This window comes from Sylvia atricapilla, chromosome 3 (assembly GCF_009819655.1).
Source record: "Sylvia atricapilla isolate bSylAtr1 chromosome 3, bSylAtr1.pri, whole genome shotgun sequence".
Lineage (NCBI taxonomy): Eukaryota > Metazoa > Chordata > Aves > Passeriformes > Sylviidae > Sylvia > Sylvia atricapilla.
The window spans coordinates 74,987,580-75,001,966 of record NC_089142.1 but is presented as its reverse complement, the minus strand read 5'-3'; the positions used below and the strand labels follow the sequence as shown (position 1 = coordinate 75,001,966).

At 43.3% G+C, this 14,387-nt stretch overlaps 1 protein-coding gene across 1 annotated transcript in view; it reads right to left on the bottom strand.

The window, feature by feature from the left end:
• PDE10A (phosphodiesterase 10A) overlaps nt 1–14,182 on the bottom strand; it is a 174,204-nt gene extending 160,022 nt beyond the window's left edge. Inside the window, exon 1 of the mRNA XM_066315839.1 lies at nt 12,867–14,182. Coding sequence (XP_066171936.1) covers nt 12,867–13,737 — 871 coding nt within the window. The 5' untranslated portion in view covers nt 13,738–14,182. The remainder of the gene's footprint in view (nt 1–12,866) is intronic.
• Nucleotides 14,183–14,387: the final 205 nt, after the last annotated feature.

Here is a 14,387-nt window from a genome sequence, read left to right as displayed (position 1 = left end):
TATGCAAATTACAAGGGATTAATACTGGCACTGATCTCTTCTCTGTAGTGACCAGTGACAGGGCTCAAGGGAAATGGCCTGAAGTTGTATCAGAGAGGCTGGATATTAGGAAAAGGTTCTTTACCCAGAGGGTGGTTGGGAAAACGGGCTCCCCAGGGAAGTGGTCATGGCACCAGCCTGACAGAGTTCAGGAAGTGTTTGGACAATATTCTCAGGCACATAGAAAGTGCTCTCAGGCTCATTATGTGATTCTTGGGGTTGTTCTGTGCAGGGCCAGGAGCTGGACTCAATGGTCTTGCAGGTCCTTTCCAACTAACGATACTCTATGATTCTACGGGAAAAAAAAAAATAAATCATGCCCACAAAACCTTCAGGCAACCACCACCAGTGGAAAAACCCAAAAGAAAACTAGCATTTCCATCTCTCTAAAATGCCTTCACAGTAGAATTAGAAGAATTTGGGGGGTTGCTATGAAAAAAAAAAAAAAAGATACCAAGTAACACTTCCTACCATCATTGTGCACATTCTGGGCTGGGAAAGTACCGGGTCAGAGAAACAAAAGTCCTGTGAGGAAAAAATAAAAACAAACACCAAACCAAAAAAATATACCCCTGAGCTTATAAGCAGAAACTTTCACAAAGCTGACTTCCAAGATGACATTAAACAGACCATGCTATAGCCTCATCTTCCATGCTAAGTAACATATTTTAAACATACACTTTCAACCCATAAACATGTCTGCACAAGGGGAGGAGTATTCATGTATAGAAAGAGCTGCCTTAAGGAGGAAAAATTAGGCCATTTATTTAAACAGGAGGGTTAGTTTATGTGAACTTCAAGTGACCATGAAACTATGGCGCAAGTGTACCAAGCACAGCTAAGTTGATCTAAGATGAGCTGCTGATGACAGGGGTTATCCTGTCATCAGCTCCCAGCAACAGGCTGATGCGTCACCAGGCCTCTCAGCAGCACCAGTGACCCTTTGACCCCACAGATTCAACTTCCTGAACTTATTCAGGAAGCGAACTATTAGAAAACTTACTCTACGCCAGAGAGAGTCAACAAGCGTTCAATATATCTCAGCCCCCTGAAACAGCCTGCTTTGGGATCAAACATGTTCCAGGATTAACAGACAGAAAGGAGAATGAAGTCAGACAGTGAAACGGTTTATGTCCTCATTGCTCCTAACAGCCTTCTGCAATCTGCTGCTAGAGATTACCAGCACACAAGTTGGACCCAAGGTCACCTTTGCAGTTCTTCATCCATCACAGCAGCCTACAGCTCAGCAAGTCAGCAGACCTTCACCTCTGTGTGTATCACAGGTTAGGAAGCCAAACAATGTGCTTGAGCCTTTTTCGTGCTATCTCTGCTGAGCTGATAATGACTGCAAGCTAAGAAGCACAGGTTAAGTATCTCAGTTGCCACTAGTAGACCTGCTGGAGGTCATCTCTGACATCTCAAACACCAAAATCATGTGGGTTTAAGCCAATATTAAAGTCTTTACAGAAGATTTAAAATCAGTTTGTCAGCTCCAGTTTAATTTCCAAAGTGAAGTTCAGAACTGTATTTAAACAAAGCTTAAACAATTTCTGTTCTGGCAAAAGAATTCAAAAATTCCAATATTGCTCAATATAACTGTGTAACTGTTTTCATGTTCTCTTTTCAATTTTGATATATATATAGCAAATCTCAACTTCCTTACCATTCCTCCCTTCAGCTCCATAAACAGCAAAAGAATTGTGAAACAAGAAACAAAAACCTCCTTTTTAGAAGTGCTTGGGAAGAAGTGTTTCTTGGCACAGCAGAATGGCTAGTTGCTTTGATTCAAACACAAGTTGTTAAAACAAGATGTTGCAAAGTGCTAAGAGAGTAGTTCAACTTATTTCTTAAAGAAGTACAGACAGTTGAATGAAGAAAAACAAACAAAAAATTAGCCTTGCAGTCAAATCAGAAGGCAACACCTGCAACATGATCTTGTAAACAAGAACCAAGGCTTGTCACGGACAAGTACGAGGTCACCATCATCAAAGCAACCAACCACAGTGATGTTAGCTATACTCACAACACATCCACAGCCAGAGCCACCCAAGGCCATTCACGTTACGAGACAAAGAAGGGCATGTGTTCTACATGTATCCAGAATTACACTTTAATAAGCGGTAGGGGAAAAAAAAAGCAGGAACAAGGTGGATCAGTTATTAAACTACAATTAGAGCATTAAAAAAAAAAATGGAGAGACGAAGAAAGGAAATAAAAACCACATGGGGTAGAACAGTAAAACTTTTAGAGTAACCTTAAAAAACAATGGTAAAGAACATTCTCAGCTGGCATAAACAAAAGATCATCAAATAGCAGCTGGCCTATTCATGAAGATAATATTAAGCTGCAAAAAGTAAAGAAATAAATTAAAATATTATCTGTCAGCAGATTCATGAAGTATATAAGATTCACCATGCACACTTTACGTTGTTACTAAGGAGGAAAAAGTTAATAGTTAAGCAGAAAGAAAGCATCTGTGACATTAAAAAGAAAAATAACACTCACATTTAAAAAACAGTGATCTTTTACTTCAGTCAAATCTTATATTTCACTGAAGAGATTCCCTTGAAATTTGGTAATTTACTGGGAGATATTTACATATCAAGCCTTTCATCTAACCCAAAAGAAACCTCTTAAAGTTTATAAATAGCTTTCCCTATAAGGATGAACATTTTCTTCTGCTGTAATTTCATTCCTTTGAGCAATAAAAATATTGAACTCCTCTTACCATTCCAGTCTTCTCCCTATTCTATTCCTGATTTTTGTCCCTTCAGTAGTGCTGCTGTAGATGGACAAGTCTCCACCATCTTTCATTAACTTAAGATATAACATCACCACACACACTTCATTCATCCTTGTCAACTGACCAACTTTGGTCTTCTTGTTCTATGAACATTCATATACACATTTTAGTCACAACTTCCCAAGATCCATTCAAAGCAGCAAGTCCAGGAAACAAAGGAAGACTATAAATAATTGTGCTGACTTGGGCAGCAAATCATATCCTCCAGTATGGGCCCCTATTCATTGTATGAATCTTTCATTCAGGACTTTGTAGAACCTGTAGTTCAATCCCTAGGAGAACTTGGTGTGTAGAAACAAGGTCTGACTACTACCACAAACAGTTTAGACTGCTTGGTTCCTCTGCTGTTTCATAGAGCTATGTCCCTAAACAAGTAACAGAGCCTGATTTTTAACCTCAAAGTATGGGGCCATGACACAGCTTGTGTCTGCAAAGCTAAACCCTTCTCCTTTCAAAAGGTGGGAGACATTGCAGAAGCCCTCTTGTTAGAGGGTAGGAATGAGCCAAGACACAGACTGCTTGTTTATCACAGCACGAAAAGGGTCCTGGTTTATTGCTTTTTACAGTTCAGCCATTCTGACTCCAACTATTCACTGACTCTGGCTGCAGCAAGCTCCTACTGGAGGCTTCCCTTGCAGCCTCTGACTGCTGCTTATTTCCTCCTAAACTATGACTGCAGGTATCAGTTTGCAGACTCTGACTGCAGGCTTTTACCCAGCTAGACTGTTACTGCAGGTTCCAACAACAGGCTCTCACTGCAGACCCAGACTGACCTCACAGCAGTGATGCCCTCTCCCCAGGATCCTTCTTCTTCACGATTCTCATGTTCATGAGCTTCCACAATGATTCCCTACTAACCCGCTCCCTTTTATCACACTTATCTTTATGGGATATAGCTGTGCTCATCAGGGCTGTGTTGGCTAATTAACACAGCTGTTATTTATCAGGGATGAGGTCACCTGTATTCCCTTCTTCAACAGGAAGATGCCAGTATAATTCCCAGTGTGCTTTTTGGGAACAGTGTGCATTTGCTTACCCTCAATGCACATATACTTAGGCATCAGTCTAAACTGGACCAAGGAGCTCAATAAAAATTAAGCAGAATAGATAGGACTAAAGCTTGAGCCCACATCCTCTGTACTTAGTTCAAAAAGCACGAGCATTACACATATCTCCAACGAAAGTCCAAAAAAGGTCTGAAAGAAACATGCAATCTACAAGCACATTCCTACCCAGAAAAAGTCTGTGAAAGTTCCTGCAACATGCCAAATAATCCTGTTCTCTCTACCATCACAAGAGCTAAGCCAGAAGTTGTACTGTTCCATAAACATTGGAGACTGCAGGTCACCCATTCTCTCTGATGTATTCAAAGCACTTCTTAAAATGACAGCTCTTATCCCAAAATCTTCTTGTATTCATAATCATGAGCTGAGGGCCGCAAACCTACATTTAACACTTAAGATCCATGAAAAAGCAGCTTCCAAGAGCAGTTGTCTCAGGAGTCTGTACTGGTGAAAACTGAAGTGTGAAGAAACAGGAACATTGGGACACATCCACACAAAAGCAATTTGCTCTCAAGAATGAGACACAGAAGCCTGACACGATGAAACCTGAGCATATTAGCTAAGGCAGTGCCTGTTTTGAGAACAGATGAGTTCAGTTTCCTGTTACATCAAACAGTAACTTTCATCAGTCCTACGTGTGCTCAAAAAAAAAAAAAAAAAAAGGCAAGACAAGAATTCTACTGACATCACACTTAGGGCAGGGCAGACAGTGGCGGATTAGGAAATACAATGAGTCACCACATCTAGAGAACACATCGTGAGCGTTTTCAAACTACCATGCAAAATTTCTTCTTACCAAAAAATCCAGACAATACTGTTTAAGTGAACCATACCAGAAGAAGAATAATAGCACCATAGTGCCCTCACACAACAGAAGTAGTTGGGGAAAACAAAAACAATGTAAAAAGGACAGTAAAAGACAGCAGACCACTGCAGGAAGAAACAAAATCAACACAATTCAGCAATCAAGAAGGAAACATCAGCTAAAATAAGCTTATGGGTGGACAAGGGGGAAGTAATATAAAACTGAAATTACAATATAACTGAAAGACAGGCATGCAAAGAAAGGAGAGCCGACAGAGCTGTGTTCCAAAAAAGAATTCACTCCAGAGAAGCTGCCAAGGTATCTGTATATGCACAAAGGAAAACCAAAATATAAACACAAAAATCCCAGTGTAAGTAAAAGAATGAGTTATCATAAACTCAACTGCTATGTGTTAGCGAAAAAAAATCATTAGTGAAATACTGAGACACTCTTTTTTTTTTCTTTTTTCTTTTTCTTTTTTTTTTTTTTTTTCTTTTTTTATTTCTTACTACTAAGTCAAAGGCTTTTAGAAGAAAGGGAAGTATCTTTACCCAGTTTGGAAGCAAATAAAGAGACTAAAGAAGAAATACAATGGAGATATAAAAACTAGACTGTGAGTGAAACTACAAAAAATAAAAAGCATGCACATTTAGCCACCATAATTCAGGCTAGGCATCTTATTCTCTGAACCACAATGTTGCAGAAATGCTACTAAAATATACACAACAAAGAAAGCGGCTTCTTTCCCACCAGCATGGAAACCTCCCCACAGGGTGAAGTAAAGCAAGCAGTATTACTAAGGTAAGCATAGCAGCGCTTAGCACCTACCTGCTATTTTGGGTATGTATGGGTCAGAAGAATTAAGAGATGTAAGGTTTCTGTACAAAGTTATTAGAACTTTACATGCAAAAGTTTTCTTTTCTTTAGGAAGTATTTCTTGCTTGACATTAGGGATTTATTTTTGATGCAAATGGAAGGAGAGGAAGGAAGAATGTTGAAATTATTATCAGCTGAATAAACTTCGTTAAGAGAAATACAGCTCTGGTGCATGGGAGTTGGCCGATAATGCAGAAACAAGAAATCAGATCAGTAAGTGCTAATGAAAACATTCAAAGTTTTCAGATGGAAGGTGGATTAACTGGTCTCAGACCCTGACAATCTCTTCTTTGCTCCCAGCACCAAAGAAGTTGAGATTACTACTGCTGCTTCTACATTGAGACTTTTTATTATTATTTTCATTAGATATCAATAACATTATTATGGGTTCTCTGAAGGCAGTGAATAATATTCTGAATAATAAAATAAGTGACTAATAAAAAACCTTCTCTTTTAGTATTATTGAGTCAGAACTACCTCAGAAAGTCTTCAAGTAATATATTGACCACAAGTCTAGTCCTTTTGAGCTGTAAGATCTGGCATCTCTTAATGATGCTACATTTCATTGTTAAAAATCTCACACAGACTAAAACTTGCTATCAATGTGTTTTCCAAAAGAACATGAAATCTGTAAAACCAAATATATTTTTTCTTAATGCCACTTGTGACAAGGTGCTTAGGAGCTGGAATTAAGAAAGCTTCCTGCAGCAACAAATCACCATGAAAACATGTATTAGAAGAACTTTGAAATAAAGGAGTTCTTTGTAAGTATGTCATTGATACATTTTTTATCTAATTCATATTCTTGCCAATTATTTTAAAGACATAATTAGCATACTTGAATGTTGAAATAAAGAATTCTTAGAGTGCACTAAACTAAAGATTAATGCATGACTTTCCTGTAAAAATGTGGAACTTGTTAACCAAATTGTCATTCTCTCCTGCAAAAACAAACACATCATGAGCTTTCTGGAATGTTCATCTGTTAACAAAGTCATGGTGGTGAGTGTTACCTGCCTTTTGAACAGCCTCATTTGAGTGTGCAACACATCATTACATTGTCTGGCACAGCAGGAGCCAAAGTCTTCAATAAACACCAGCCAGGCTGGTTCCTCCCACACTAATTATGACAGCTTGACAAGAAGTGATGAAGAAACCACAGAAATATGACACTTTCTCACAAGCTTTTAAAAGGGGACAAAGACGGCAAGGGAAGCCCACCCGCCAGGATGAAAATTCCGTGTCCTCACCTTGAAACAAATCAGGGGGGGGAAAAAAAAAAAAAGCGCATCATTTAATAGCAGAGTTCAGAGCTGAGACTTGATTCCCCACAGTCGCCAGGTTCAACTGCATCGACTTGTCACATCCCCAAGCCAAGGGAGGCTGAGCTGCGAGAGCCTTCAGATGGCAAAGGCAGCGGCGCTCTCGGAGCTGTCAATCAGTAGGTGGCACTCTTCAAACTCCGACCGGGGGAAGAAGCCAAGCACCAGCACAAGCGAGGACACACTACCGAGCAGCCTGCAACTTTAGCAGAAATACCAACAAGAAATACTGAGCCGTTTTTAGCCGTAACTGACGGCCATGGGGAATGCAATGGCTTCGTTTCTACAATATATAAAGCTACCCTAGTATATAATCTTTGAAGTTCCTAGAAATTACAATTTTGGGGTTCTATAAATATTTTGGATTAACACGATGGTACACTACTATAACAAAACCAGTACCTGAAGAAATTATCCCTTATATCTGCAGAACACTTTGACTGCAGCATTGTAGCTGATTATGTAGAAGTCAAATTCATTACTGAATTTTATCTTTTTTTAATTGAACAAAACATACCATAACTACGTACATTTTATCACAGCTGTTCTTCAAAGCTGGACAATAAATTTATTACAACTAATGAAACACGTAAACAAATCATTTAGAACAATATCTAAATTGTTATTTCTCTGAAATTTACTAGTGAAGATGTGACCAACACACCCAAAGATGCAACTGTTTTTAGGACAAGAGTTAAAATCAATACAAGGTAGAACAAAAATGGAAACACTATCCCATTAAAAAAAAAGTGTCAGTCTTCCCATTCCTGCAAATAATGTTTCTTCATTTAACAATTATACTTTTTTTAAATTTTAAAAACAGATTGAAATCTAATACACTTTACTACTTGTTTAATAAAACAGTAGAAGGAAAAGCAGATTTAGTAACAATGTTCAAGTACAGGTACTTGTAATTGAAACAGCCAGCAGAGGGAGTATAAAAACAATTTAAAACCCCTCAAACTGCCTTTTTTTCTTTTTACATATATATTTTACTTATGATTTTAGCTTTCTTTTAGAATATGATAATAGTTCCAACAAAGCAAAAGTTTCAATATGATAAAACAAAAACCAAATGCTCAAGTATTAAATAGAACGACTTGAAACTCAAATACTTTTTAAAGTAGCATAAAAAACAAATGAGCTGATACTAAACTAAATCTGAAATACAATTTTAAACACAGGCAAAGTTAACATCAATCAACAAGCTGCATAAGCCATTTCCAAGTTAAAAATCCACTCACCCACACTCTCGTTCTTAACTTTCTGAGTTTAAACCTAAGTCCACAATCTCATAATACTGACATAATATTGGTTATAATCTGTATTAGAAAAAGGCCCAGAATCTTAAAACTAAACAGAAGTTACTGTTGTACTAATCTGTACGACGGATGACATAAGAGCAAGTCAGCCCAGCTACATGCCCTAGATCATTAGTGCAAGTAAGCACTCACATGACTGTTTCAAAATCAAGTCACTAAGTCACATAAATATTGAATAAAAACTCATCTTTACACTTCAGGTTTTCACCACATACAACTGATGAGGGTGGCTTAAACGTGAGCAAAAGGGAGAAAAACATAAATGGGGTGAATGAAGCTGCCAGCCTTGTGTTACAATACTAAATAAGCTGGCATCCTCCTCACACAAGTGGCAAAAAGAAACCACCTCCCAACTCGTCTAAACTATTCCACTGTGCATAATGACACCTTCCACAGTCCATCTCACAGGAGGAGCAAGGTTACTGAGTTAACAGAGAAGGCGTTACCTCCTCCCTCAAGGCTTATGAGCACTAGGTACTCCCAAACCATCAGGCACAGACAGCAGAGCTGAGGAGTCAAAGGGACAGAACATTAGATATTCCAAATGTAAACTGCATGCTTTACAGACAACCATTTGTAAAAATAGCTGACATGGAAAAGCAAGCCTTTCTCCACTGTTAACTGCTTGTGCTTGCATGGTTTTCATTACTTTTCCATGCCATTCCTTGCTATCTGCCCTACATATTGTTCTGTTAACCCACTAAGTAGAATGGCAGTGCTGCAGACCAGGATACATGATGTCCCAATACTTTAATGCAAAATGTGAAATACCAGTCCTGTTATCACTTACCATAACTATATCCTACTCTAGTGATAATCTTGCTTTCAATTAACCCGGAGTCAGAATCTATGGGGAGAAAACCAGAGACAATTTCATTTCTTATATATTCTAAATTTTAAGCATGATTTAATTGGAAAACCAAATTCTGTCCACCTTCACACAAGGGATTCATTGCTGAAAATCAGCATGTAACTTAGAACACCCTGACTGCACAAAAACAAATACACAGACCAGGAAAAACAAGAGTCAAGGCAAGATTAACTTTTCCATTTGATCAAGTGACAGGAATACTTTTGATATTATTCAAATTTTAATTGCTATTTTGTTCCTGAACAACATATCTTACTACATGTATTCTTTCTTAGAGTGCTGCTTAATCAGAAAGTCTTAGCATCTGGGATGTGAAGGTATGGACTAAAACAGCCAGAAAAAAAAAGGTGACTGTATATAATAAAAATATGCTGATAATTCTCTGACAAGTAGAAAGTCCAGATGCTCTAAAGAAGGCACACCTGCCAGTAAATTCATGGGATACAGATGACATATGCTACACCTGCACCACGAGAGAAGAATTTGAATGTGGAAGGAAGATGAGATGCTCACCTAAAGTGAAGACATTTCCCGCAAGTCTGAAATACTGAAATACCTGGCAACTTGCAGTATTCTAAATATGGCAGAACTCCACTGGAGTATTGATCCAGGATGTTCAATACTAAAGGTTTCTTAAAACACTGTGTTATGCACCAAGACTTAAAACAGTTAAGAAAAACAACATATGCCACACAAAGTTCATATAAGCTTCTGCAGTCCATTGCTTCATTAGGAATTTTAATAAGAAAAATAGCCAGATGTGGCACAAACTGAGTATTAGAGAACCTAAAATTTTAATAATAATAACCTTTTAACAAAATCCTGACTGGAGAGCATGCAAGTCAAAAGAGCTCAGAGACGAAAGAAGAATACATCTCTAGCAATTTCACTGTTTTCCACTCTTGAGGATTCTGTTACACTCTTGAGGATTCTGTTATGCCACTTATAAATCTTCTTTCCAGACAGACTCATATCAATTCTCTTCTCTACAGAACTCTTCAGGTTCCCTGCAAAAATATTTAGGTTCTTTTTTCTTTCTTTTTTTTTTTTTTTTTTTTTTTTTATGTCTTTAAAATCAAAGAGCATACATATGTACATAGATATGATTTAGAACTTAAAATACAATTCAGGAAACAAAAGCTATGAGACACAGCACATTATCTTCGTTATTTTACATGATCTCATCCTCTTCAAAACAATGATAGTCTTCCGGCTGCACTGTAACCAGGACTGTGCACAGCACTCCAAACAGTTGGACAAGTGCTCTTTGCAGTGCTCTTTGCAGTAGCTGCACTGGAACTGAATAGTATCTTGTTTGACCTCCCTACGCTCCTTTTTTCAGCCTGGTTTCCTAAGGAAATCAGATTTATGCAATCACTCAGGGAGGGAGGGAAGGGTACACATACGTACATACGCACCGCATGTGAATGTCTGTCCATCTATCTGACCTCACTAACACCTTTTGAGCCCATTGGTCAGTTTCAATCACATTCAGAACAGGAGCAGAGAATGTCAGACTTTTAAGTTCTTGAAAGTTTCATGAGCATGGGCTGCAGAGTATGGAAAAGTGTTTCCACAGAGAGAGGCTGCATGTCTTCTTAGACGTCAGTAAACTCACAGGGGAAAGAATAGTTCTGCTCCTTTCCTGCCTGCCGGAAAATCTTCAGTCAGAGGTCACAATCAGTGAAAGATGACCAAATTTCTTGTCTTCAGAGTTCATAAAATAGCTTAAGTTGAATTCACTACTGCTTTTAAAGCTGTTTTGAACAAAGCTGATGTTTTCTACATCATCTTTCTCCTGGTCTAGCACATGAGTGAATTGCCCTGCATGATACACATTCCCTGGTTCAGTTCCTTGCTCTCAGGACTGCTTATTTTAAAACATAAGCATCCGATCACACTCATGGCAGCATTCTACCCCTCTCAAACACAAAGAAAATGAAAACTGAAAGAATTCAGGATTCCCTTCAGGTCTCAAGACTATACAAGTATTTGGCCCTGTACCATAAGTAACTATTGAATAAAGTTGCAAAACCTGCAGAAATACAATAATCATCTTTATTCACCACTACTCTGGAACACACGTACTACCTTACTTGAAGGCTCCTGTGCTCAAGACAGCTGTAAGTAATAAAACAAATATTGAGGTTTCAGTGGACCTCTCTGTAGTTCTTCCTCTGTAGTTCTTCTCACATCCCCCCAATGAACCACACACGGTTCACCTGTCTCCAAAAAGCCACCTTTATCAAAGTATACTAATAGATTAAAAGTCTAGGGACACCTTAAGGCATAGATCCACAAACTAAGGAGCTGCCACAAAAAGAAAATAAAGCACAGCTGACAGAAGTCACCCTAAGCATGAAAAAAAATCCTAGAAAATAAAAAAAATAAAAATAAAAAAAAAAAAAAGTTCCTTATAAAAAATATTATACGTGTATTTCAGCCCTGATACATGATCCGCTTGTAAATTCTTTAGTCCCGTGACCCCAGCACATTTCCCGGCGGGGCGCTGGAACTGCGGGCTGGCGGGGGGACACGGGCAGGCAGACCCCGGGAGGTTTCGGCCCGAAGCTCCGGCCGTTCGGGGGCCACCCCAGCCCCGGGGCCACCCCAGCCCCGGGGCCACCCCAGCCCCGGGGCCACCCCAGCCCCGGGGCCACCCCAGCCCCGGGGCCACCCCAGCCCCGGGGCCACCCCAGCCCCGGGGCGCGCACCCGGCGGGGCGCGGCGTTCCGGGGAAGCGCCTCGGAGGCAGGAGGGCGAGACACCCGAGGGGCAGCCGGGCCGCACGTCCCCGCGAACGGAGAGTTTGTGCCATGCGAAGCCTCCTCCCCGCTCCCATACCCCGCCGCAGGGCTCGGGCCGCTCCCGCCGGGCTCCCGCGGCCAGCACGGGGACGGCACCCGCCGAGCCCCGCACCGGGAGGAGGCCGAGCGGCTGCTCCGGCCCCACTCCCGCCTGCCGGCACGGGCCGACCGCGGCCCCGCGCCCTTCCCCCGCGTTCGGGCTCGCTGCGAGCCGGCGAGGCTTTGGGAACGGCTGGCTGCGGGCGCCCTTTGTGAAGCGCCTCAATCCCCCCTTTATTCCGCCCTCCCCGCCAGCCGGTCAGTATCCCCGTTCCAGCGCCAGCCCCCCGTAGCAAGGAGCACATGTTTCCTCTCGGGCTCCTGGCCCGCCTTACAACGAGCCACGGCCAGGGGAAGGCGGCACCCGGTACCAAAGCCGAATCAGAAATATGGAATGTGAACGCGCGTGGCAGCTGTGACGGGAGATGCAGAAAGAAAGAAGCGATCCATTTCACCCTTTTCAGTCCTCCGCCGCTGCTTTTCTGTCAATTGCCGATACCATAATGCTTCCTTATTGCCTGTTCAAGTAAGTAGGGGGGACAGTCTCCATTCCCTTACGTGTCATTCCTGAGCAAATTAAGCATGTACCAGGCAAAAGGCTGACATACATATAGGCAGAGTTGTTTGATCCCAGAATGATGCCGAAATCCTCGAGGCGTTAACAGCCAGCTCCCGCAAAGAGCACTCAATTACATCGAGCATCCCCTTTGTCCGTGCATCCTCAATACACACCCGGCCGCTCCTCCATGCGTCCACGCACGCCCCACGTATACGGCCCCTTTGTGTCCTCGCCTCCCCCCCCCCCACTCACAAAGAAATGCCCTCTCCACAAGGCATGCACCCAGCCTCGGACACAGCCCTTCGCCTTTCCCCGAGACACGCGCGACCCGCCGCCGGGCACAGCGCTCCGATACCTACTTGTATTCAAGAAACAGTCCGTAAACCTCCTAAAGCAGCTTGCAGAATTAGATCCATCTTCCATGTCTGGCCCTAGGAGCAGGGGAGACGACAAGGAGAAGAAGGCGCCTCTCTGCCGCTGCTGCCGCCTAGGAGTCCTGCTCCCGCCGGGGCCGTCGCCTCCTCGGATCCCGTCGCCGCGGGCTGCTGCTGCTGCTGCAGCACCGAGGGAATTGCAGGACCACGGGCGAGAGGCGGCTGGGGAGAGGAGGAGCCGGGAGTGCTGCTGCCGGGGGCTGCCGGCTGCGGAACGGAGCAGCAAGCCCTGGATGGAGGAATAACAGAAGAGTCTTCTCCTGCCGCTGCCGCCTGGATGGGCGATCAAGTGAGCTGCTGCTGCTGCTGCTCCGCCAACATCTCTTCCTCCTCCTCCTCCTCCACCTCCTCCTCCTGCCGCTTTCGCTGCCTCTCCTCCTCCTTCCCTCCCTTGGAGACTTGTGAGGTTAAAGGAAAATGAGGAGGGGAAACGAGGAGGCGGCGGCAAGAAATAAAAAGAAGATGGAGAAGCGGAGGAGAAGGAGGGGATTGGAACGAGGAAAGGAGCCACTGCCGCTCTAGAGACGATGCTGGCGGAGACGGCGGAGGAGGCTGTGCCTGTAGCGCGGCTCCTGCTGCTGCTGGTGGTGGTTGTTAGGAGGAGAGAGAGGGAGCTGCAGGCAGCCGAGTCGCCTCCAGGAGCGGGGGGAGGAGGAGGAGACCCGCCGCTGCCTCCACCTCCACCGCTCTGGCCATGGGAGTGGAGCGGGCGGCTGCCGGAGCCGGGCTTTTCCCCGGGTGCTGCAGCCAGGGGGGCCGAGGGGCGGGATAAGATCCGCTTCTCCGGGTTGGACATGCTTCCGCTCTTCCCTCCCTTTCGCGGTAGTTTAAGGCAGGACGTCTAGTAGAGATACCGGAGTAAAGCGAAAGGGGAAGCCGAAAAAGGACGGAGCGAAACAGGGGGCAACGGCGGATTCGTCCTGCGTTCCCTCCGGCAACTCCCGGGCAGTATTTCCTCCGTACCCCGGCTCCCCGCCCTCATAAAATCCTCACATTTCCGTTCCCCCTTTAGGCCAGAGGGGACAGGGCGCTACAGACCGCCAAGCGGTTTCAATCCCCTTTAAACTCCGCTTTTCCCCATGCTCCCACCTCGCATTCAAGGCAAGAAAACGGCAACAATCTGTATTTTCTTCGAGCGAGGCAAATATTGCCCCGTATGTGCGCGCTCCCCGCAAAGAGGCAGATACAGTCACTGCAGTGCCGCTTCCAGCACCAGCGCCGGCCGCCAGAAAACGCCCACTGGCGGAGCCAGCGCTTCCCAGGCTCCCTCCCTCCCCTCTCCCTCCCTTCCTCTCACTGCTAGGCGCGCACAGGGGAGCTACGGCACAGCCGTTACCTAAAGGGAAAGCCGGGAGAAACACCAGGAAAAGATCCTCCCTGTGCGGTGTCATTATTTTAAACACATATTTCCAGCTGCTGAGATCAAAAGGCAGACGCCCTGCTGTG